The following is a 23588-nucleotide window of genomic DNA, read 5'->3' on the forward strand; positions in this document are numbered from 1 at the left end:
TGTACCGTCGATACGAAACAAACGCACAAGGATCATTGTAATCGTGCCATTATAAATCATTGATCGCAGGTTTATGCGATATTTAACGATCGACTCGAAACGGACCGTACTTACCTATTTAATGATGGCAAACAAACGTGTCGCAAAACGATGATTAATGCGAATATTGCGTACGAGATAACGTTGGTTCCTCTTGATCGTGCGCGTTTTTTTTTATGGGTGTTAGCGTGTTACCGGAAGTGTAAGTCATTCGAGGTGAATTTCTGATATCACGAGTTTACGTTGAAAGTCATTAACTCCTTTTGTTGTGAAAGATTCGAACGTGAAACTATTGGAGAAGGCAGAGTAGGGTGATAGAAAATAGCAAAGTTTATGGACCTTTCAAAATTTATAATTCTTTGAAGCTTGAGAAATAGTTAAGAATTTTCATTTCTTCAAACATAATATGAAATATTATTAAATATTTTTTTATAAGTCTCAAGAATCATAGAATTATGTATCATTACACTGTTAAATGTAGGATCATAAATTTGGCCATTTTTACCATCTTAAATTATCTGTTAACACTTTGACGGCCTATGCATTCAACTCTTCGCGTTATCATTATTTATACTACTTACATCAACAGCCCTAAGTAAATATAAAAATGGCCATAAAATGGTAAGAGTCATAAATCATGCTACTCATAGTCCTCAAAGTGTTAAAGTCTCATTCAAATGAAGATGAAAATATTGATTTAAAAATGAATATTAAAAGTGCAATCCATCGATACTTCGAGCATTCCTAGAGGAAAAAAATGGACACGTTTTCATCGAACATTTCTGAAGAACCAATTAATATCATTAATCATTCCACGGAAGGATAAACGTATTCTAAGTTGCATTTCCATGTCAAAATAAAGAAAATCACATTCCTCGTGTCCATAATCGAATTCGAATGGTAAAATGGTACTCGAAAGCGTCGATTTAAAAGATAAAAGAAAAATGTTTCAAAGGGCCGTTTGCAATTTTGCGCACTTAGATTTAAGATTTAGTCACGAGAATAGAGTATGCTTTGTTTTGTAAAGCAGAGAGCAACATGAGAAAGAAAAATAGGATAAGCGCGTGAGGAAGATTACTATTACTAAGAGTATGATTCTTGTTTATTATTATTTTTTTTTAAATCGATTCGTCAATCAATTTGAACTTATACAATGATCATTAAAATAAAAAAAGAAGAAAAAGAAAAAAAATGCGTACGTTCAGATACACAGAATAATTCTGTGCCTGTGTAGGTCACCGTAGATATAATTTAATGTATCCGTAATTTAAATAAAAAGAAATTTATCTAAGAAATTATCTTCTACCTTTTACAGTTATGAGGATAATAATCGTGATCGAAATTTATAACAGTTCAGTTTATTGTACTGTGAATAGTTTATAGTTTCATCTATATTCATCTATTTTTCAATCCATCTGTAGCATCATAAATTCTTTCTTTCGAGAGATTTATTTCATTGGATAGAATTTGTCAACATCAGCATTAGCCATAATAGTCGTCTTTGAAGCATCAAAAAGTTCAGGCAATTCTCTTTTAGCAGCTCTAATGTCGCTTAGAGTTAGACCTACGTGTTGTGATATAACCACTAGATTATTCATTTTCTCAGATCCTATGGTGCCGTTTCTCGTTAAAGATGAATCAAATTGGTAATCGCTCACGTAGATTCGGCTGATCGAGTTTGCCTGTGAAAGAAATATAAAGAATCGTTTAGTAAAATGAACAAATTTCATCTAGATAAGAATTAGACCTAGACAACAATTTTCACCCAAGAATTTTCACTCAGACAAATATTTTCATCCAAGAATTTTCACCTAGAGAAAAATTTTCATCCAAGAATATTCACCTAGAGAAAAATTTTCATCCAAGAATATTCACCTAGAGAAAAATTTTCATCCAAGAATATTCACCTAGACAAAAATTTTCATCCAAGAATTTTTACCTAGTCAAAAAATTTTATCCAAGAATTTTTACCTAGTCAAAAAATTTTATCCAAGAATTTTTTCCTGCACAAAATTTTCACTTAGGAAAAATTTTCACCCAAAAGATAATTTTCAAAATTTCACAAAAGTCTCTCACCAAGTGTGACTGAAGATCAGACTCAACTACATTGTTCCCATAAGATCCAAAGTAAAACGAAGCATAAGAACTGCAATTATTCAAATTCGTCATCTTCTGAATAATTATAGCTTCACTTGGAACTTTGTTCAACTGTGGTAGAGACTCAAGTTCGTATCTAGGATTTTTTATCTTGTGCATCATCTTAGTCGAAGGATAATGATGAACTCCAACAGTGACACTGCACTGTCCAACCGTGGAATTTTCAAAAATTTCAAACACTCCATCTGGTATTCCATTCAAATCAACACCGATGCTTAAACGTTCAGCAATTAATTTGATATCATTCAAATTTCCTACTGGAATCTGATCGTTCACCAATAAATAATCGATACCGTATTCATTGAATTTTATATCGAATGGTTCTTCGCTATACAGGTGCTTCATTTCCTCTTCAGGTATATCCAGTTGATTATTATTTGTTACGTCCATGCTAAGTCGTTTAGCGTTTGCCAGGCGACAATTCAGTTTGTCGAATGACTTTGGTCTGCAGAACATATTCATCACGGTGTAATTAGATCTTTGTACCGCATCAGAGTGCATGGGGTTGGTCAGTTCCATGATGTTCATTTCTATATTGAATATGTATTCCGGACCATATTTCCATGCGGTTTCGTCGACCGCCACACGAGCGACTGTAAAGAAAATTTTCTCAATTAATGTTTCACTTTAATTCGTGAGGACAGTTTTCCAAATGACCGACTTATTGTCAAATTATTCAAAATAGTTTTCACCAAGGAAAAGATTTTTCGCACCCACAATTTTCATCTAGATAAAAATTTCCACCCAAGAATTTTCACCCCCACAATTTTCACTTAGATAACAATTTTCATCTAGATAAAAATTTCCACCCAAGAATTTTCACCCCCACAATTTTCACTTAGATAACAATTTTCACCCAAGAGTTTTCACTTAGAGGAAAATAAAATGGCACAAATGGCATAATATTCAATACTATTCTAAAGTTGTTTTGAACATTTTGATTGAAGCAGAATGCAAGGGAAGTTACGATGTTCGTACAATTGATAATTAGTTATATGTTATAAGCAGTTGCTGGCCCGATTTAGACGGATTGACGATAAAGGCGGTTAAATGGAAAATTGGCTTACCGACCTAAGAAGAACGGAATTAATGAGGCGAGCATGTCGTAGTCACTGTTCTCAACTGGTTTAACACTCTTCTTCAGCTCGGAGATCCTTTTATATCACCGATGGACTCTGACGACCTCGCCATGTAATTTAATTAAGTTGTCCCACCACCGTCCAACTTGTAATTATTATTCGAGATCGTAGGTCACTGAGGTTCTTTGAAAAATAGAGGACGATTCAGTGCACCTTGCACATTTTTTAACAATTGCATCCCCTAATTAAGACTTCTATTCATTAAAATTCTAGAAAAATAGAGTACACATTTATTAAAATTTATTTATCTTCATTGATAGTGATTTTTATTATTGATAAATTCATTTAATCATTGCTTTTGAGAAAATTATTTAAATATCTTGAATTATTTTATGTAAAAAATAATTAGGGAAAGGATGCAAGGTTTCCTGCACTACCGATTGTCGCTATATTCATCTCATCTGTGATAACAGGCTTATCAATGGAGATAAATTGTATAATTGAGATTCACTTTATCGATGAAAATTATTATTTTTAACTTCAATAATTATTTAACCTATTTGACCAATAAATAACATATGACACATATGGTGCGTCCTGATATGTACAATACATGACGCACAGGGTGCGTTGTCCATTAAATAACACACCAGAAATGTGATGTATATAAACTCTCAAATTTATAAAAATTAAAAATATAGACATTAGAAATTTACAATATTCGCTTTGAAAAATATTATTCAATCTAGTTTGAATTAAAAAATATTCCATACTTACATGATGCTCAGTTCAAAAGAGCTCGAGCGAAGGACCTTCGTATTTAAAAAAAAAAAAAAAAAAACAAATTATTTGATCAACAATGACCCAGTGCGAAAATTAGTTTCCACTTGGACACTTCAACTACCATAATCTGTACCGTACGAGTGGTTCGTGTTGTCGAAGTGTTATTCTATTAAACTCGTTACTCACCTAATGTAAGAGGTCACCCTCGTCTTGCATGGATTATCATATTCTGCGAAGTTCCTCGAGTGTCCCAGGGTACCTGGTTTCCGGAAGGTGTCTTCACCGGAAATCAATTTTATTTACGATAAAAATGGTTTCCAATATTTCAAAGCGATCGAAAGGCTCGATTCAATAATGGTCCTTCGAATGGTTTCGCACAAACGTTAGGTCCCTCGAAAGCGAACATTATCAGCTGCTTAATTTCTAGTGTGCGCGCAAGTTATGCGTGCACCGACTTCAAAGTGCAGCCGGGTGCATTTGGCAGTCGAATGGCGCAACTCAAGGCGCGAACCGGCAAGGTTTAACGTTGTCGCCGATTTGGCAACCCTTTGACTCTGACATTCGTTGATTTCTGTTTGACTTTGATTTGAAAAAGGCAACTCATGAAACTGAAACAATGATTAAGGGTAATGAAATTATAAAAGAAACATCTACACACCTACTACATTTATTGAATATACTTTAGCTAATTACATTTATGACACTTATTACATTTTCTAGAATATAAGATTTTCTGAAATTTCAGAAAACCTCGAAATTGGTATTTAACATTGATTATTAAACATTAATATTATAATAAATACAGTTACCATTAAGTGATTAATGATACATATAGAGAATATTATTGACATTAATCACACAGATTATTATTTCTTTTTTAATAAATCTACATTTTCACAATTTTTATTCTCTCTATACATGCCTGAATTACCGAGGTAGACATCATTTACGATTTAGTAGTCAGAAAAATAGTTTCTCTCTTGAGGTATTCGATACATTGTCGTACAGTTCCATAGTTTCTTAGCTTATCTTAATTACATTCGATAATTAACATATACGTTTCCATCACAGACTGATTCACGTTCCCAGAGAAACTTCTGTATATACAATATTCTTTAATTGCACATAAATCACATATATTTAACATTTATAGTTTCTTGTATTATCACATTCATACAAATGGTCGAAAAATTGTAATAGGTCACAAGTGTGTACTCTTAGAATAGGCACAATTTTAGGTACACATAGTTTCATTCATCGATAGTCATAGTACATGATTTATCGAAAATATAAGTTACATCATTTTCGTATATTTAGATTGTTACATGTAAATGACTTATAGGGAGTCTGTTTTACAATAATGTAAAACAATTTTCGACTTATAATTATTTCGTTTTCTATTCTACTACAGTAATGTCCATTAAACACGACAAAAATAGTTGTATCTATCTTTAAACATTTTAAATTCTAAAAATACCTTCCAGATAAATTTCATTCTTTTTCATCGCATAATTGAATAAATTTTTTATTTAGCATCGATTCGAACATCTACAAATATGAGCGTATTGTCCCTTTTTTTATCGATTGTTTTTGCAAATTTCCAATACAAATTTCCAATATTTTAGCAAATATCTCTGTACATCTATTTCCAAAAAGTCCATCCTTTGGGAAAATATGAACTCCTCAAGTTAGCAAATATTTTGATATTACCATCGGATAACAGGAATCTAAGCATCTTCAAAATCAGCCGAAAATTGAACGAATTGCATATTTGAATCGGAATACTCTCGATCTGCATGTTCTTCAAAATATTAGTCAATTTAAATAATAATTCATAAAGATCCTCGGGTTTAATGTCATTCTCGTATACTAAATGAAATATACGTTTCGAGGTTTCTTGATCGAAAGATCCAATAATGATAGGTAATTGTAATTCAATAAACGGATTTTTTGTTAATTCGATTATTTTTTTATGTTCAAACTGACATTTTCGTTTGGTATTATTTTTATCATTAGACGAATAACGAAATATGTGAATCATATGATTTGGATAATCAAATACACCGTTCTCTAATGGAATAATATTATTAATCATAGTTCTCTTTTGTATTTTGTACAACTTGGAAAACATCAGGTAAAATAGAGCCGATGGTCTAGTTGAATCGAATAAATACCAGGTAATTACACTGCTATTATTATCAATTACATGAACGCAGCTCAAATAATCGTTTATTGTAACGAATGATTCAGTATTTGTTGGTAAATAATTGGGTATAATAGGTATGGATTCGATAAAATCGAACCAGTTGGAATTATCTGTCACATCTTTGGTTTTGCTAAATCTTTTCGGATACCAAAATAAATAACCAACGGTATCGTGAATTTCATTAAAATTTTTCCTAGAAAATCTTGATAATAATTGTAAATCGAAATCGAGGAGTACTTCGTTCGGTGAACTTAGAATATTTACAATGCACTGTTTCAAAGAAATAGAGCCCATTTTCAAATCGTTTGCAAAACGTTTCATAAATCTGTTGAAAAATTCGGTTTGCAATTCTGGGTCCAGTCATGGTTCGGGATCGTTCGATTGATCGAACGCTTCATAACCGGTCTTCTCGTGAGACATTATGTGATAACTGTTATTCATTATCGATTCAATTGTAGCTGTTTCGTTTTTTATGCTTATTTGAATCAATGATACTGATAATTGTCGCATGATAATTAATCTTAGAATATCTTTGTCCGTTTTTAAACATAAGGAACAGTACGTTTTTTCGACGTGAGTTTCGTCAGTTTTGATCGAAGGTGAAGATTTCATTGCTGCATCATCATTTTGATCCATTTTAGTATAGTAGATTTCTGAGTTTTCGAAATGTTGCACAATATTGTGCTGTCGAATAAGGGTAGCTTAATGAAATGTGCAGGCTAAAAAGATGAAATGTTATTGTTAATTATTAGATACTTTACAGAAGTGATTGTTATTTACGAAATTTAGTGTAAATTTTGACACGTTATATAAAAAGATCAATGATAACATAGAAATCACTTGCTGCTAGTAGTATAAACTTAAATTAGTCTGGCAATTAAAGAATGATGAAATCCAATTAATTCCAGGTAATATTAAAATTATATTAATAAACAGAGGTATTAAATCAAAGAAAATTATTTCTTGAGGATTTTGATAATTAATTTCAACTGTGCCAGATTATACGTAAAATTTTCCACTCGTTACCTCGCACAGTTTATTTTCCTCCATATTTTAAATTATTACGAAGACTAAACTAGTGTCTCAATTTAATTTCAAAATGCTCAACGCGTTAAACTCGACAGATAATTAATTAATATCAAAATGCTCAACGTGTTAAACTCGGCGCGTAATTAATTAATTTGAAAATGCTCAGAAATTAACCGTTAATTCTATAATCACATAAATCACTAATAATCAACCCACACCGATTATCGTTCAAAATATACTTTTCAAAGAATACTAATTCTATAATCACATAAATCACTAATAATCAACCCACACCGATTATCGTTCAAAATATACTTTTCAAAGAATACTAATTCTATAATCACATAAATCACTAATAATCAACCAACACCGATTATCGTTCAAAATATACTTTTCAAAGAATACTATTAATACACTCATACAAACCTACCTGTTGAAGTTCAGAGAATGAGGGTTGAAATCGTTTGTCCAAATCTCTCTCTTCGTATTTCCGTCGCACGCAAATCACCCTCGTCGATATCTGGATGTTGAAAATGAAATAGGGTAAACACTTCGAAGAACGCTATCGATACACTCGACGAAGAAAATCCACCTGTTGATGAATGATAGGATATGACGATTGATGTCTCCGGAGTCTATTTCACGATGATGCACTTTTTCAAACGAATATACCAATGTATATTGGGAAAACAAAACAGGATGATACTCGAGTGGAGTATCGCACCGGTGTCTGGTTGATCTATGATTTTGGCGCCAGATAGAGCACTGATATATAAACGTTTACCGGATCAGGCGCAGTCAGTCGGTACCAATTCACCCCCCCGGGTTTACAAGTGGGGGTTGCTGCCTATGGTGGACGTGCCTCCGCTGTATGCCACATCCCCTAGGTGTATTGGTGTTTGAGAATAAACGGGGGTAGGGAGTTGGCACCTGCTGTAAGGCGGAAGATGCGCGCGAGCGGAAGCTGCCAGTTGGTCCCTAACTGAAGCAACAGCTAGCTAACCGAGTGGGGTGTTCAAGGTCGCCTCAAGGTAATCTTCTACAATTGTCCTTTGACCTTTTTCCGCTACTTTTCCTTCGTTCATCGGTTGAAAAATTAACCATTTGCATAATTTTTCTGAAATGTATTAAAAGCTTTTTAATATTCCAAATTCTCGGTGACCTAGCAGTAATAATAATAATAATATTCCAAATTTGCCATATTCTGTTTCTCTGCGACTTTTTTATTTCATATCTTTTATTTCAATTATTATTTTATCTGCAACGCACCTCGATGGAGGGTTAATTATTTTATACTCTATTTCAAGTTCCTCTTACTACCCTTTTCGAATAAGAATTATACCTGGAATTTTAGCTCTATGTACCTCCGTAATTATTTTCTGTTTACTCTGTGAATTTTTTTCGTAAAATACCTCCGATTTCCGTGAAATATTCATTAGTTCGATTTTGCGCGATCTTGATTAAAAACTTGAATATTTTTCCACTCGATGCAATATCATAATTGTTCGAATCTTTCTCTCTGATATTTGAAATATTTATCGTGACCGACCTTGAACTCTTCACCAGCATTTCCCATAACTAAATCGACGCGTACAATCTGGACAACCTTGAAATGTCCCAGGACGAGACGTACATCGATCGAGCGGAAACTGCGTTCTGTGAAACAGAAGGTATGCTCGCGTACGTTTAAATAATATAAACTTAATTAATTCCATCGAAAGAGATAAAGAAACGAAACGTGAAATTTGATGATATTCGATAAAGTTCGTATAAAGTCAGAAAAATTAATAATTATTACAAATATTTCAATTTTTCACGTGGAGTTTGTTGGAGGTATTTGAAAGGTACAAAAGCAGCTTTGAGATTGAAATATTGTTATATTAAAAAAAATATTTTTAACGTAGAAGCCTTTAGAAAAAATCGGAATTACGAGGGAATGAAAGTGGAAAATAATGAATATCCTTGTTTCCAGCAAAGGGGATGAGTGAATGCATAGAAGATATATTGAAACACGTCATAAATTTTATTTTTTTAATTTGTAGTATATAATAAACATGCTTTTTATTGATAAATTAAATTTATCTCAGCATTGAATCGCATCCAGGATACTTGACGTTAATTAAAATTAATAAAGCGAATCTATGGGGGTGGAAATAATTTTCCACGAGTTTATCTGTAACCTTGTACGGGTCTAAATTTTTCCATTTGATTACTGAACTACTGAAACAGTGCAGCTGTTCCTAACTCAAAGCTTGTTATATAGACTCTGGAAAGCTCATTAGAAACTGCCGACCTTATAGAGCACGCAGTTATAAACAGAAAAGCTTAGTTGGTGTGAACCTTGACCGGTTGGATTTCGCAATTTTATTTCATCTTTCGTGATTAATAATAGGTTTAATTAATAGAGGTGGAATTTGATGAAAAATCGAGTACAAAGCCTGAATCATGTTAGTTTTTCCTTTCATAACTGCAAATTGACATAAATTAAGGGTAATATAAAATATATGAAACTTTGTATATTTAATATTCTATTTATTATTTTTTCATAACAGTTGTGCTTATTCTTTATCAGGAAGTTATTGGTAATATTTAATTAGTTCTTGCATCGTTTCACTTATTCTTCTTCAGGGATTCTGTCTAAATTAGTATATGCGTATAGACTGGTCGATGCAGGATCCAGGATCTCTGGTAATGCACCTCGTGCAGGATCTATGCTCTTCAAGGAGATGCTTATCTTCTGATGCATGTGCATCGTTCTTGGCTTGTTTAACGTTCTCATGATGCCTGTTGATTCTGTGTACGAATGCATTTCATTTTCTGAGATGCGTATGTGGCTGATGGATGTTGTCTAAGAAAGTGAATGGAAATTAATTAATTTTTGCTATTTTACCATTTACTATTTTACTGTTTCACTACTTTGCTATTTTAAATAATTTCTAAGCTCACCATATCCATGAAGATATTCTTATACCCAGAACTGAAATCCAGTTGATTCCCAAAGAAATATATCTTCCTATTGGGACAGTTCTTGGGTCTTCTGACCTTTTCTATCCGAACTACTGCCCTGTCCAATGGCACCATGTTGTCTCTCTCTGGTTCAAAGACAATCTGAAATCTCCGACGATTATCCGCGGTGTCCTCTTCACTGTATCCTGTCCTTGACATTCTGATCTCCACCTCGCAGTAGCCGATACTAGAGTTCTCCATGGTAACGAACCTTTGTCGTCCCTTTTCCAGTTCAAAGCCGACGTTCAGTTGACCAATAATGGCCCTAATCATATCTAGCCTCCATCTGGCAATATTCCTCGAGACGACAAGATTCTCGATGCCTCTTGAATTAAATCTGACTTCAAATGGTTGTTCGTCAATGAATCGGTTGGTTATTGGCACGAAATTCTTCGCGTTCGAGCATCTCGGGTCCTCCGGGTCTGGTCGTACGATTTTGCCGTTTGCGAAACGACAACCGAGGGTGTCGCTACCTTTTGATCTGCACTTTAACTCGGCACCGATCATCGAACAGAAATTATCCTTTTGATGGACGATGTTAGACAAAGACATGTTCACCAGTACGTCGTAAGTGGATTCTGGACCATATTGCTGCCAATTTGAGCTCTCGGATGGCTGGTCCACGGGTACGTGTGCGGCTGGAATGATAAGGGGATTGATATCAGACGTGCCACCGGAAATGCACGTTCCCTTTGATTCCTGTCCAGCAATGTTTACGCTTGTTGATGGTAATCGATGGCTCCAGGAGAGCCCGATCGAAGAGACATCCGATTATTAGCCATTCTACCGTGAATTATTATACGAAAAATTGATAGGATGAAATTGGAATTCTTTTTATAACAAAAGGAATGAAAAATTCCTCCGCCACTTTTCAATCTACGGCTTCGTTTTCGGGATACGACTAATTAAACGAGTTGATTAAATACCATGCGATCGAGAGAGCTTATTGTTTAATTATTAATATTTTCACTGGCACAAAAGGATACGTGTATTTCTGTTTCGAAAGATGAAATGGATTAACTATTATAGGAAATGAGTCTGATTAATTGCTTGCAGCGTACGAGATTTGTACAAACATCACCGTCTGAAATTACTCCCCTGCTGTTTTAATAAACCATGAAACGCTTTATGCGCCGTTTTAGAAATCCTTTATGAAACGCGACGATAAAAATATTGACGGTTTTTGATAGCAGAGCTCGGTGTTCAAATATTCTGTCGTTTACGGGAGTGAAATTCACCCCTCGTCTGCACGCGTCAACAACGCCCTCCGAAGTCATGGAAATTTATTTGAAAGAATGAAACGAAAAATCGAAACAATTCGTGTATAAAATTCGAGGTATTACTTGCCTAGGAAAAATGGTAGAATTATTGCCAACATGTCTGATAGCTTCGGCTGACACGACTGATACGACGACGTTCCGACTGTCTCCTCTTTATACGACAGATAAGTTGATTCATTACCGTCTCCTTGAAAACAATTTCATTAACGACCGCTTCCGTGCGGATCGTGGTTCCTTCAGACATCTTCCGTATCTTCTTGCATGCTGCGTATCATTTTCCATAGTTCCTGAATTGCTGCAATAGACACGCCCTCGTGTTCTTGATAAAAATCATGGTAATCATTTTCTTTCGTAATCATCTTTGTCAAGATTTTTTCGTTTTTAAAAAAAAAAAAAAAAAAAACACTTGTTTGATCATTTGATGGAATGATTTTATTAATTAATAATTAAAATGCGATTCAATTTATGCTTCGAGTGGTACGTGTTTATTATAACGAACGCAAGATTCGTGTAAATTAATTTGAAAGGCGTTAATTATTTAATTATTTGATTATTTGATGGCCTTCAAAGGCACACGCGATGCGGCTTTCCAGTGATCGAATTAAAAGCTATGAGGTATATCATTGAGGTATAAATTTTCGTCGTTAATGAAGCACAGATGCGTCTCTCAGTTGGATCCTTGCTTCCTCCTAGCCAATCGAATCATTTAAAGCAGTCGGCTGGGGTTAAAGTGGAACTTGCTTTTAAATCTGAGCCTCGTTAATTCGGGGTGAAATTTTACTTTCCCAGTATTCGGTGAAAAAAAGAAATAAAATATTGCAAAAGTAGTGATTTCATTGAATATATGATTGTTAAAGTTTTAATTTTCGAAGTTTAGGGAATTTTGGAAATTTTTCGATAGATGAAGAGTAGATATTTTTTTCTTTTTTTTTTTATACAAACGAAAGGTATCTTTATTCTTCACAGAATCAAATGACAATACAGTTACACACTATTTACAACAATAGTGATACATAATCTATCGTTATCAGTTGGTGAATGGCAAAACGACTATATTGATCATATTTCGTCGGATATCACCGATGTTCCCATAGTGTAAATTCCTGAGAATTTAATCATCATAATCATTTTTTTAAATCTCCATCGAGGAATCATCCTCGAACGATTTATCCATTAACCATCTTCCAATGAATATGCTAGCTGGTTCGGGATCTTTCACCTCGACTGGTTTACTTTTAGCTGGTAGAATTGATTCTAACATCAGGCTTATGTTCTCGTATAAAGTTGTCATCATTCCTTCGGATACTTTGTTGGTGGTTATAACGTTTGTTGTACCCGATAAGAACTCCGTGGATGTTAGCATGATGACGTTCTTTGATGAACTCTGCAATTCAAAGATTAAGGAGATATGTAGATTTCGAAATTGTCAAATTTTCAAATTCTAAAATTCTTAAATTCTCAAACTCACAAATTCTCAAACTCAAATTCTAAAATTCTCAAAATCTCAAATTCCGAAATTCTCAAATTCTTAAATTTTCGAATTTTCAAATTCTCAAATTGTCAAATTCCGAAATTCTTAAGTTCTCAAATTCCTAAATTTTTTAATTTTTTAATTCTCAAACTCAAATTGTCAAATTCTCAAATTCTAATATCTCAAATTTTTAAATTCTCAAACTTTCAAGTTTTAAAATTCTAAAACTCTCAAAATCTCAAATTCCCAAATTCTCAAATTCTTAAATTTTCGAATTTTCAAATTCTCAAATTGTCAAATTCCGAAATTCTTAAGTTCTCAAATTCCTAAATTTTAAAATTTTTAAATTCTCAAACTCAAATTGTCAAATTCTCAAATTCTAATATCTCAAATTTTTAAATTCTCAAACTCTCAAGTTTTAAAATTCTAAAATTCTCAAACTTTCAATTTCCCAAATTCTAAAATTCCCAAATTTACCAAATTCTCAAATTTCCAAAACGCAAACTTTCAAACCCTTGACAACTAAGGGACCTGGTCCACCCTCAAAATACTCTAACTACCCTAACAGACATGAAACACCATAAGTCATCCTTTCTACATAAAACACATCAAACACTATAACACAAAATTTCGAATTCTCCCCCAGCCATCACAGAGTCACAATTCAATCCCCCAAAATACTCACAACAGTGGACACCACGTCGCTGACTTGTCTGAAGCTCTCTGCGCTTCCAAAAAAATAGGGCACTTTGTGGGTGCACATATGAAGGTGCCTAACCTTCCTAATCTGCACCAATTCACCATCCTTCACACTGAACATGGTACCGAGCATGTATCCCCGATTCTTATGCGATGGATAACCAATCACGTTTCTATCCACGGTGAAAGCAGTCGCGCACTCTCCCATTGTAAAATTTTCCACCGCTACGAACATTTCTCCATCCTTTCCAACGAGTACACCGATGTTCAGTTGATCAACGATCACCCTAATCATATCCAGTTCCCTCGGTTGAATATTTTCGTTCACCACCAGACTCTCCAATCCTTGCTCGTTAAATTTAATCTCGAACTGATCCTGGTTGAAACCGTAGGCTTCTTGGTTGACCGGTACCGCTGGTGTACCGTCAAGCCAGACGTAACTGTTCGCCTCCGAGTCACGAAAATGGCAACTCAACGCGTAGAATCCTTTCGGCTGGCATACCAATTTCGCTGTCACGTTCAGCTGGATACTAACGTAGCTACCCTCTTCGGGTATCGCCGTCGAATTGACTCTCACCTGGAACGTGTACTCCGGCCCGTACTCCCACGGCGAATCGACGGCGACACGTGCGGCTGAAAAACGTGTTCGCGTACGATTACGATCGTTGGACGTTTCGCGTGGTCCCGTGAACGCGAGCATCTCGTTCCCCGTACTGATACAACCTAACCACACACGTGAATTGAATGATTGAACTACTTGAATTGGCCCGATTACACCCGGCCGGTAGTTTCCAATCCGCATCACGCGGTTCCGACGGACCATTTCGTTGCTTCTCACATTCGAAAACGTTCTTCCGTTGAGCCTAGTATACACTTGGATCGTTTCGTATGAACTTTCTTAATCAAATGGTCCTAATTGATATTTCTACAAATTACATAGGAGATTTGAATTTTTGTGAAAAAATTAATAATTCATTGAGATTCAATTATCTCAGAGTGCCTTGAGAAACGAAGAAGTTTGAATTGAGGAGGTTTGAGTGCACTTGGATGCAATTAGTGTAAGTAATTTTGAATGAGAAAGATTAGGGTTGTGTACTCTACAAATTCTATTGTTTCATAGACTAATTGATCATATAGGTGGTTGAAAGTGTAGGTCCACGTGTATCGTTGGCAAGACTTCCATGTGTAATTTCATATTTTTAGAGAGTTAGGAGATAAGGAAAATTTGGGGAAAAATGGCCAATAGGTAAATGATCGTAGGTATTACCATGAATTTTTATTAATGAACTTTCAACCCATTTTTGGGTCCTCATTAAAAGATCAATACACCTACGTGACACCTACGTTCATCTGGTCCATACTGACCATTTTTTGGTAAAATTCCTTTCTAAAGGAAAGTTAAAGTTCTTCCTCTTTGATTTAGGATCGAATCGTGATCCTGGTACCTGCAGAAATTATTTTAGAAAATTGTATCTCGAGTGTATCTCGTTTTGAGACTGTTGCCAAGTGTATATTAGACATGTAGATCCTCTGGAACGATCAGCAACGATCAGTAAAGTGTCCGTTTTTATTTTGAATCGAAGATGTCGCGGTTTCACCGAATCGGGCCGATCAACGATACCCTGTGGTGTGGCTTACCTAAGAAAAACGGCACTATATTCAGCACTACGTACATGGTGACACCGTGCAACGTTCAGCTACTTCAGTGGAGTAACAACTGATGTTGGGGTCGCTCTTATACCGTGGTTAAACTGCACTACTGACCTCTTCTTACGATTAGCACTCGGCTCTCTCTTTCCTGCTGCAAAATAAAGCGTGTGCACACGGTAGCTTCGTCGAGAGAATTAATGTAACGTTTCGAAACGGGGCCATCGAAAGGACCCTCCCTTTGTACATTGTCTAGCATGAAGGGATTTTCAAAGGAGAATGGCAATATAGGGGAAGATTCATTCGAAATAGATTTATTCATAATATTACTCCCCTTGTACACCGTCGAACTTGGAGGGATTTTCAAAAGAGAATATAGGAGATATAGGGGAAGGTTCATTTTAATTTTGAGGCAGCCTCATGATATTGATATTGATATTTGTAGATGGAAAATGTCCTTAGAGTAAAATTTTAGTTTTTAAAAATTTTTCAATTATATTAAATTAGTTTTAATATTACTTTCTTGTACTCGTAAGTATAATACATAATGGGATCTTCTTTCTCTATATCGCCAAGTTAGATAAATTTTTGGCAACCAATCTTAATGGGACGCAACGTATGCGTCATTAAGAGAGAAAGGGTTTAAATCGTTAGGTGTTGCTCAGAGTTCCGGGAATTTGCTAATTGGACATATGTTGGTCGAAACACGCGTTGAATTTCTTGCCACCGAGTATTAGCGTACAAATCGATAAATTATATGGTTCGATGAGTCTTCGTTCCAAGGGAAACATGTAATCAGATGGAACGCGTGTTTCGATTAATTACCGTTGCGAGAGAATCCTCTTTAGCTATCAGGTATCCGGAATTCTCAGAGTATCTTACGTTAAAATTATATTTTAAGAGTTTGATTGTCGTAAAGAAAATAATCTTAACTGTTACTATTTTAATTATTTTATCATTTTTAATCATTAAATTTCATAAAATGTAGCGTTTAACTGAGAAATATGAATAATAAGCGAATGTCAATTTAAATTTTCGCGCGTATACGCGAGTGGTGGGGGGCAACAGGCCTATATATAGGAGGTCCCTTTCACCACATTGTCATTCTCCTCGAAGAAGCCTCGGGGGAAGGGCGGGTCCCCGGACCTACGATTTTTTCCTGAAGAATCCTGATTTGATCGCGAGTGTACGTAAAATAAATAATGATTCTAGGAAGGGTTGGGGGTGCAGATAGAAAAAAAGATTCATTCTTTCAAATGCAACAATTTTACTACATAACGTGCTAACAAATTAATTATTGCTCAGAATCAAGAACCATAAATCAACCGTATAATCGTTTCAATGTATCTCGTTTCAATGTACATCCTTTTTCAATGTAGTACCGACGATCATTGGATTTGCAACATCTGTGAGTTCAGCCCCGGCAGGATTAACAGACACCAGAGATACTCGTATGTGGTCCAATACGGTTCCAATTTTTTTGTTGTCATTCATATTATATAATTCAACTTTGTTGATGCTTTCCGAAGTGAAGTTTGAGCTTGTGATGAATATGCGGCCAACAGAGGATATCTGAAAGTTGTATGATAAAATAAAAATGCAAAATATGTAAATTGAAATGTAATCTAATTAGTTGAAAATTTTCGTCGAGTAGAAATCCAAATTTAAAGATTTCTTTGCAAGCACTCTAATATTATTTTTCTACTTTCAAATCCAATCTTTACATACCAAATTCTCCTTAGACGCGACAGGAACAAAGCCAAAGATGTGCCTGGTACCAAAATAATAAACCCAATGAGGAGTACAATTATTAAGATTCGTCTGTTTGCTGATCTCCGTCGCTTGTTCAGGATCGATCTTCTGATCGGCTAGCCAAACGAGCTGATACTCTTTATTCGAAGCCAGTTCCTCCAGTTTCGTTCGAGAGATATTATAATTGACCGAGCATTCGCCCAAAGTGGAGTTCTCCACCTTCCTCAACCGCGATGGTACGTCTTTTCTGAATCTAATCCCAACGCTCAGGTGATTGGCGATCAGTCGATACATATTCACCAGATAATCACCCATCAATCTGCTATCGTTCTCGAACGTGTAACTCTCGATTCCATCTTCCTTGAATAAAATCTCAAACGAGGCATTGCCGAATCCAAAATCGGAGAAGGTCGCGCTGCTAGGCGGGATGGAAGCTTCCGGTTCGAATTTCTCCGGTAGGAATTTCGTGATTCTTGCGTTCTCGAAGCGACAGTTGAGCCGTACAGGTTCCTTAGGACGACATTTCATCGTGACGAGCAAACTGGAGGCCTTTGGCTCACCTAAGTCCACCTCCATGTGCGTGACCATTCCGAGGCTCGCGTTGAACGTATATTCTGGTCCATATTTCCATTGGTCCTCGTTGGCTGGCACTCGTACTCCTGGAAAGATAAAGTGCGAACTTGATGGTTAATAAATCGAAGGACGTTGAAACGATCGTGCTAACGAAGGTCTAGTTTAGAAACTGGGTCAATAACTGGCTGGCCGAAGAAATGTTTGGATTACAGATATAAACACAAATGGCGAGGGACTCGTCGAATGGTGTCAACGTTTTAAACTCGTTACAGCTCTTGACCCGTCCTTCGTGAATCATTGGGGGATATCAATGATAACCGGAGTGCTAACTGACCTAGGAGAAACGGCACTAGAATAAAGTGCATACCGTCGATCGTTGTACCGTCGATACGAAGTTGACTTGGACGGTTGGAGGCTCGCTTTTATAGCCTACCACCGGTCGACCGAGTCGGTCTAGGTAGGGCGCAATTTGATGAGCTCCTACAGCGGACAATAACAAACTTCTACGAACGAATTATGTACTACCATCTATTCTTTTTCTATTTACCGACTTAGTAGGTCAGATTGTACGAGCTGGATGCAGGAGATTCTACTAAGTAAATGAAGGGGAGATTCAAGAATAGTTGCTTTAACTACCTCTCTCTATGGGGGTCATTTATGACTAGATTGTGCATGTTTATGTAGTTAAAATACATCAAATTTTATTATTTTACTATTTCAATGATAATGTAACACTTTTACATTGACATGGTAGATTTATTTTAGAAAATATTCATAGGGAAAACAGGAATTCTCAAAATCTTAATTTTGATGATATTAATATTAAATGTAATTTAGAAAAGAAATAATATCATTTTTAGTTGTTATATATTATAAAATTTAGTGTATAACTGAAAATTACGAATAACAAAGTGAATATTAATTCAAATTTTCCCGCGCATATGTTTGCATGCCAGTGGTGGGGGAACCATAGACCTATATATATAAGTGCCCCTTCGCTAGACTATTATTATCCCCGGACGCGCCCACGGAAAGGGGATAGCTACGGAAAGGGGTGAGAACTACCGTTTTCCCTGGGATGTCTGATTTCATGATTTCATCGCGTAATTAACGTGCGCATTAATTGATTAGTTACGTTCGCAACTTGTTTGCTTTCGTGCTGAAGCATTCGTTTTATCAACTCCGTATGATTTTATGATCCACGTGAACGGTAAATCACACAATTATTTTATATTCCAGATGTAATCACATATTATAAATAATTGTAAATTTAAGGGTTTTTATTAAAATTCTAATGTATAGGAATTTTCAAATTTCAAATTTTGTGAAATAAGAAATGGATAGGTAATGGGATCAGGAAAATGTGGAGATCGAATATTTGCCTAGGAGAAGGGAAAAGTGTGGGTGGAGAAAAATCATGGGGTATCATTGGTAAGAACCTTGAAAGTGATATTTATCTCATAGAGCGAAGAGAGTAATTTTCTCATTATCGCGTTGATCATGTGCAATGATCTCGTTTGCAACACTAAATTAGATGACGTCTACTGTTAGCGCGGTAATAAGCATAACGGTGATAGTTTTTCATAAACATTATGAAAATTATTTAATTTTCAATAATCATACAAACTTCTTTTTCAAATAAACAGTGATCGTTTTACACATTTTAATTTTAAAATCCATGAGATAGAAAATATTATTGAATTCCCAAATATTTTACAAGTTGTATTTTTATGTTTCATTATTGTAAAAAGTTAAAATATCGCGGGAAATATATTTTCAAATTTTTGAATTTTATTAAAACCGCGCTTAGAGAATAGTATCTCTACCGTCCTCTGTCTGTGAATAAACAAACTAACGAAACAAAATACTGCAATTTTGTTCAAAATAAGTTCTAAAATAAAGTTAAATTGTTATCGTAGAATAATTTTTTCACCTGAATATATCGTAAAAATTGCTTATTTTATAAAAGAATCAATTTTCTGTTTCGTTTATTCCTTCGCTTTTCGCTAGATGGCACGAATAGCACTGTTTTCAAATCGCGCCTTGACATATAAAATAAAAAGACGTAAAAATAAGGAAATAAAATTCCTTAATTTACATAAAATAAAAATGAATATTTAATTAAATACAACTATTCAACATCGGAAATTCCCAGAGTTTAAAGGTACAATTGCAAAATAACATCGCATATTTTTTCCTATTTGAAATAAAATATAAAACCTACTATTTTAAATATTTTCTTTATGATGCCAGTTTCAATTATTTTTCGAAACAAAAATGTTAAAGATAAAACAATCTTTATTTTCATAGGATGCAAAACAATAGTCACAAAAACTGTACGAATTCTCCTTAGGAAAACAGGCAAACAATTCTTTTTGTTTCCTGACTGATGAAACAGGTTTTCAAACGGTACATAAATTACGTCTGTAATTATCCTGTGATACGGTAACAGCATGTGGTTGCAGTAACTTGTATGATTTTCCAACAAACCTGACAATTAACAATTATTTTCCAATTTGTGTTGCGAATTTTCTCATGGTCTCTCCGATCAATCTATGAATCAATTGATAGCTATAAATGTCGAGAAACTATAAATTTCAAAGTTCATAAAAAACCCCATTGAAAGGAATCACAGAGTGTAATTCCGATGACGTAAATCATTCACCAAATTAAGAAGCGTTTGTTATTTTGTACTTCGACCGCCTCCAATAAAATTCAATCGCTAAACTAAAATTAAACGCGATCGGAATTCTTCGCTTCTTGAACAATGAAATAGTAATTAAACTTTAAATAAGGAGAGATAATTAAAATTAGCAAAGTGATAGATATTGCAAAATTCGCGATACTTGGAAAATTTTTTAATTTAATTATTTTAAAAATTTTTTAATTTAATAATTTTTTAAATGTTAAGATTTAATAATTTTTCAAATGTTGAAATTTAATAATTTTTTAAATGTCTAGATTTAATAATTTTTTAAACATTAAGATTTAATAATTTTTCAAATGTTAAAATTTGATAATTTTTTAAATGTTAAAATTTAATAATTTTAGCATTTAAATATCTTAGCATTTAAATGCTGAAACTTACATAATTATTTATTTTTCATCCTATAATTATTTCCATGACGATTTCCCTGTAGATTAAATTTTCAAATGATAATTATTATTGACATTAGACCGAAGCCGAAGCCACCATTCTTCGTTCATAAATCCGCAACAGTACTCGAACAATAAGCAATAGTTCCCAGAACAATTGTTTCTCTTTATTCTTTTACCAACAAGTCTCACATTTGTTCAAGGACCCGTTACATCTCGATTCCTAAAGAAGCTCGGGGAAAATCCAGACACGAATTCAACAGCAAGATAAATAAGAAATAAAAGTGACCCTGACGGTAGAAATCAGTGTTACTCCTTTTCGTTTTCTTTTCAAGAACGGACGACACACTACCAAGAGAGTAGAAGAATAAAAGGAGTTTTACGAAGGCTCGTGAATGGCGCAAACGGGATTTCGTGATCTCGGTATTTCCATGGTTCTCATCTCGTTCAATTCAGAAGATGATTCTTTATCAATCGGAAAATTCACAAACAAAAAGAAAAATGTTTAACTAACTTGCTGAACTTTTAACATTTTCATTAATATTTCCGAATAACAAGTATATTCTTCATTTTTTTCAAGATAATTCTATCGGGAAACCTAGCAATTTTATCAGCGCTTAATGCATGTCTTGCATCATTAAAAAGATTGTTTATTTTCGTAAGAACGTGGGAGGGTCGTGAACTGTATGACGTGATAAAATTTCACGAATCTGTTATCGTTCATTTAAAACGAAGTAATCGTTAATTAAAGTATATCTCTTCTATTCTCACCGTAAATATGTTGACAGGATTGATAATCGAAATGGAATGGCATTTAATAAAAGGTGATTTCAAAAAACCGCAAGTTGACATGATTTTATATCGCGAGAATCAATAACTTCTCGTAATGCTTGGGAAACAATAATTACTCCGAAACAAATGATTCTTGAAAAGATGTGTGAATCAGAAACTAATATACGCGTACTTCATGGTCTATCATTTAACATTTCTAAATTCTGACATCATCTGATTGTGCAATTTGCATGTTAGATGCTGCTAGGATCATCAATATATGGCAGCACAAATTTTATGATTGAAAAACAAAAGGAAAATAAATTAAAAAATTAATTTTGCAAGGTAGCAAGTTGAAAATTTAAATAATAAAAACAGCATAATATTTCTCATTTAAAATTGAAAAAATTTGAGAAATATTAACATTGAAATTTAGATTAAGGAAATTTCCAGATTCCAAATTTTTAATTAAGAAATTTTCCAATCAATGTGAGATATATCAAATGATATAAAATTTTCAAATTGAAATGCTTCGCCTCTGGTTCGCCTCCGAAACTTTTAACAAGTTCGTAACTTTCATTTGTTCGCTTTTGAGGTCAAGATACGTTCGACAAAATTTCTTCCTTTTCTCGGGGCAAGAAGGATTTCACGCATCGGGAGGAGAAATTAGCGTAGGAGTGTACGTTTACGACGAGGTCGAACACGTTTTCCCCCCGATCGTAAATTTCGCGTTTTTAAAGATGCGTAGACGCGTGTGGGGAATCGGGCACAGGAAGTTGTGGCGATTTCCCATCGCGCCATGACTCGACCGGTTCGTGGTGGGGAATCCGGTATCTGGTTGGAGTTATATACAAGAGGCACCATCACTTTGAATAGATTAGTACCGAACAGTGAAATCGAACGATCGGATCATTGCCGAAGAACACCGTGAAGTGTGAATTATTATTGCAACAGTGATAAACAAATACATGATGGTAAGTACCATTAATGTTAATAGGCATCGTCGATACAACGTAGATTGGCAATTGTAAACGTTGATATAAATTTAATATTTTTGTATTAAAATATTACAATTTGTCATCGGCTCCCTTATAGATGAAACGCGTCGCAGTTTTGTTCACCGCCGTTATCATGGTGCAATGTCAGAGGCCTCCTTACGCCGGAAGTAGCAAGCCCTATCCTTCGGTGCTTCCGCAGTACCTCGAAGAGCAAGCAGCAGCTGCCGCAGCGGCGGCTAATTCCACTGGAGGAGTTCTAAATAGAATCGATACGAGCAATGGAACAAATGTCATTTCTTTGTCGGCATCTCCAGAAGCAAGTAACGCGAGCGTCGCGTCGACGATTCCTCCGGACATACCGATTGACGCGTTAGGAGATATCGATTTGATAAATAGAATCAAAACGTGGCCGAGAGAGAAGCAACCGTTCTGGTTCATCAACTGGCAACAAATCCAGAAACATCGTGGTGATTCGAACAACAGAGCTCAACCGGCTGAAACGCAACCCAATTCAAGATCATTTTTCGCGGGTTAAAATGAGATCGTTATGTATCTTTGAGTATTATCATCTTGGGTTTAATTTCAGACGACAACGCACTGCCGTCGCTTCATCGCTAGTCAAATTCGATTTTTTTAAATAATTTTTATAATATAATTGATCGGTGGTACGATTATTATATAGACACAGGATTATATCCAGTGATTATATCTAATACATAGTTATTGCAAATGGAATGTTACTAATGATGCAGTAACATTAATTCTATCGATGAATGATTGTTCTTTCATTTTTTATGTAACTGCAGAGAAGAGCGTTTGATATCTATTTTTAAACAGCAGAATTTTTATCAAGAATAAAAAGATATTAATTAAAGAAGGTACGCTTGAGTGTGCTTGAAAAACTTTAAATTTCCAATCCACCTGCTGAGCAAGACGCGACAGCCAATAGGACGCGAGAACGAGTCGGAACGGCGTATAAATCCGTGTGTCTGATTGGTCGAG

At 34.8% G+C, this 23588-nt stretch overlaps 5 protein-coding genes across 7 annotated transcripts; 1 reads left to right on the plus strand and 4 right to left on the minus strand.

The window, feature by feature from the left end:
• Nucleotides 1-1134: 1134 nt before the first annotated feature.
• On the minus strand, nt 1135-3383 carry LOC117600106 (uncharacterized). The gene is made up of 3 exons (XM_034315112.2): nt 3268-3383; nt 2116-2789; nt 1135-1721 (listed from the first exon to the last, which is right to left on the minus strand). The coding sequence occupies exons 1-3, from the start codon at nt 3296-3298 to the stop codon at nt 1488-1490; spliced, it is 939 nt and encodes a 312-aa protein (XP_034171003.2). The 5' UTR covers nt 3299-3383; the 3' UTR covers nt 1135-1487.
• Nucleotides 3384-9821: 6438 nt separating this feature from the next.
• On the minus strand, nt 9822-11800 carry LOC117600105 (vitellogenin). The gene is made up of 3 exons (XM_034315111.2): nt 11647-11800; nt 10240-10937; nt 9822-10141 (listed from the first exon to the last, which is right to left on the minus strand). Exons 1-3 carry the CDS (start codon nt 11675-11677, stop codon nt 9908-9910), a joined length of 963 nt encoding a protein of 320 aa, XP_034171002.1. The 5' UTR covers nt 11678-11800; the 3' UTR covers nt 9822-9907.
• A 712-nt stretch (nt 11801-12512) lies between these two features.
• Nucleotides 12513-15478, minus strand: LOC117600104 (uncharacterized). 2 transcript variants are annotated; one of them, XM_034315110.2, is made up of 3 exons: nt 15388-15478; nt 13736-14382; nt 12514-12963 (listed from the first exon to the last, which is right to left on the minus strand). In XM_034315110.2, exons 1-3 carry the CDS (start codon nt 15422-15424, stop codon nt 12712-12714), a joined length of 936 nt encoding a protein of 311 aa, XP_034171001.1. In that variant the 5' UTR covers nt 15425-15478; the 3' UTR covers nt 12514-12711. The 2 variants fall into 2 exon arrangements, with proteins under 2 accessions (XP_034171000.1, XP_034171001.1); XM_034315109.2 differs by lacking the exon at nt 15388-15478 and having other exon boundaries at nt 12513-12963; nt 13736-15338.
• A 1163-nt stretch (nt 15479-16641) lies between these two features.
• LOC117600107 (vitellogenin-like) lies at nt 16642-18215 on the minus strand. 2 transcript variants are annotated; one of them, XM_034315113.2, is made up of 3 exons: nt 18056-18215; nt 17125-17807; nt 16642-16968 (listed from the first exon to the last, which is right to left on the minus strand). In XM_034315113.2, the coding sequence occupies exons 1-3, from the start codon at nt 18084-18086 to the stop codon at nt 16750-16752; spliced, it is 933 nt and encodes a 310-aa protein (XP_034171004.1). In that variant the 5' UTR covers nt 18087-18215; the 3' UTR covers nt 16642-16749. The 2 variants fall into 2 exon arrangements, with proteins under 2 accessions (XP_034171004.1, XP_034171005.1); XM_034315114.2 differs by having other exon boundaries at nt 18089-18189.
• A 4187-nt stretch (nt 18216-22402) lies between these two features.
• LOC117600426 (uncharacterized) lies at nt 22403-23451 on the plus strand. Its single transcript, XM_034315859.2, has 2 exons — nt 22403-22562; nt 22684-23451. Exons 1-2 carry the CDS (start codon nt 22557-22559, stop codon nt 23119-23121), a joined length of 444 nt encoding a protein of 147 aa, XP_034171750.1. The 5' UTR covers nt 22403-22556; the 3' UTR covers nt 23122-23451.
• Nucleotides 23452-23588: the final 137 nt, after the last annotated feature.

This window comes from Osmia lignaria, chromosome 15, assembly GCF_051020975.1.
Source record: "Osmia lignaria lignaria isolate PbOS001 chromosome 15, iyOsmLign1, whole genome shotgun sequence".
NCBI classification, from domain to species: Eukaryota; Metazoa; Arthropoda; class Insecta; order Hymenoptera; family Megachilidae; genus Osmia; species Osmia lignaria.

Bases quoted from the DNA above. Each gene is read 5' to 3' on its own strand.
- LOC117600106 (XM_034315112.2), bottom strand. From the start codon at position 3,298: ATGCTCGCCTCATTAATTCCGTTCTTCTTAG. The intron at 2,790-3,267 runs GTCGGTAAGCCA...TTTTCTTTACAG, and splicing joins ATTAATTCCGTTCTTCTTAG to TCGCTCGTGTGGCGGTCGAC. The intron at 1,722-2,115 runs GTGAGAGACTTT...TTTCTTTCACAG, and splicing joins CTGATCTTCAGTCACACTTG to GCAAACTCGATCAGCCGAAT.
- LOC117600107 (XM_034315113.2), bottom strand. From the start codon at position 18,086: ATGCACTTTATTCTAGTGCCGTTTCTCCTAG. The intron at 17,808-18,055 runs GTCAGTTAGCAC...TTATCTTTCCAG, and splicing joins TCTAGTGCCGTTTCTCCTAG to GAGTACGAGTGCCAGCCAAC. The intron at 16,969-17,124 runs GTATGTAAAGAT...TACAACTTTCAG, and splicing joins TCGCGTCTAAGGAGAATTTG to ATATCCTCTGTTGGCCGCAT.
- LOC117600104 (XM_034315109.2), bottom strand. From the start codon at position 14,572: ATGGTCCGTCGGAACCGCGTGATGCGGATTGGAAACTACCGGCCGGGT. The intron at 12,964-13,735 runs GTGAGTATTTTG...TTTGAATTGCAG, and splicing joins GCGACGTGGTGTCCACTGTT to AGTTCATCAAAGAACGTCAT.
- LOC117600105 (XM_034315111.2), bottom strand. From the start codon at position 11,677: ATGTTGGCAATAATTCTACCATTTTTCCTAG. The intron at 10,938-11,646 runs GCAAGTAATACC...TTATCATTCCAG, and splicing joins AATTCTACCATTTTTCCTAG to CCGCACACGTACCCGTGGAC. The intron at 10,142-10,239 runs GTGAGCTTAGAA...TCACTTTCTTAG, and splicing joins AGAATATCTTCATGGATATG to ACAACATCCATCAGCCACAT.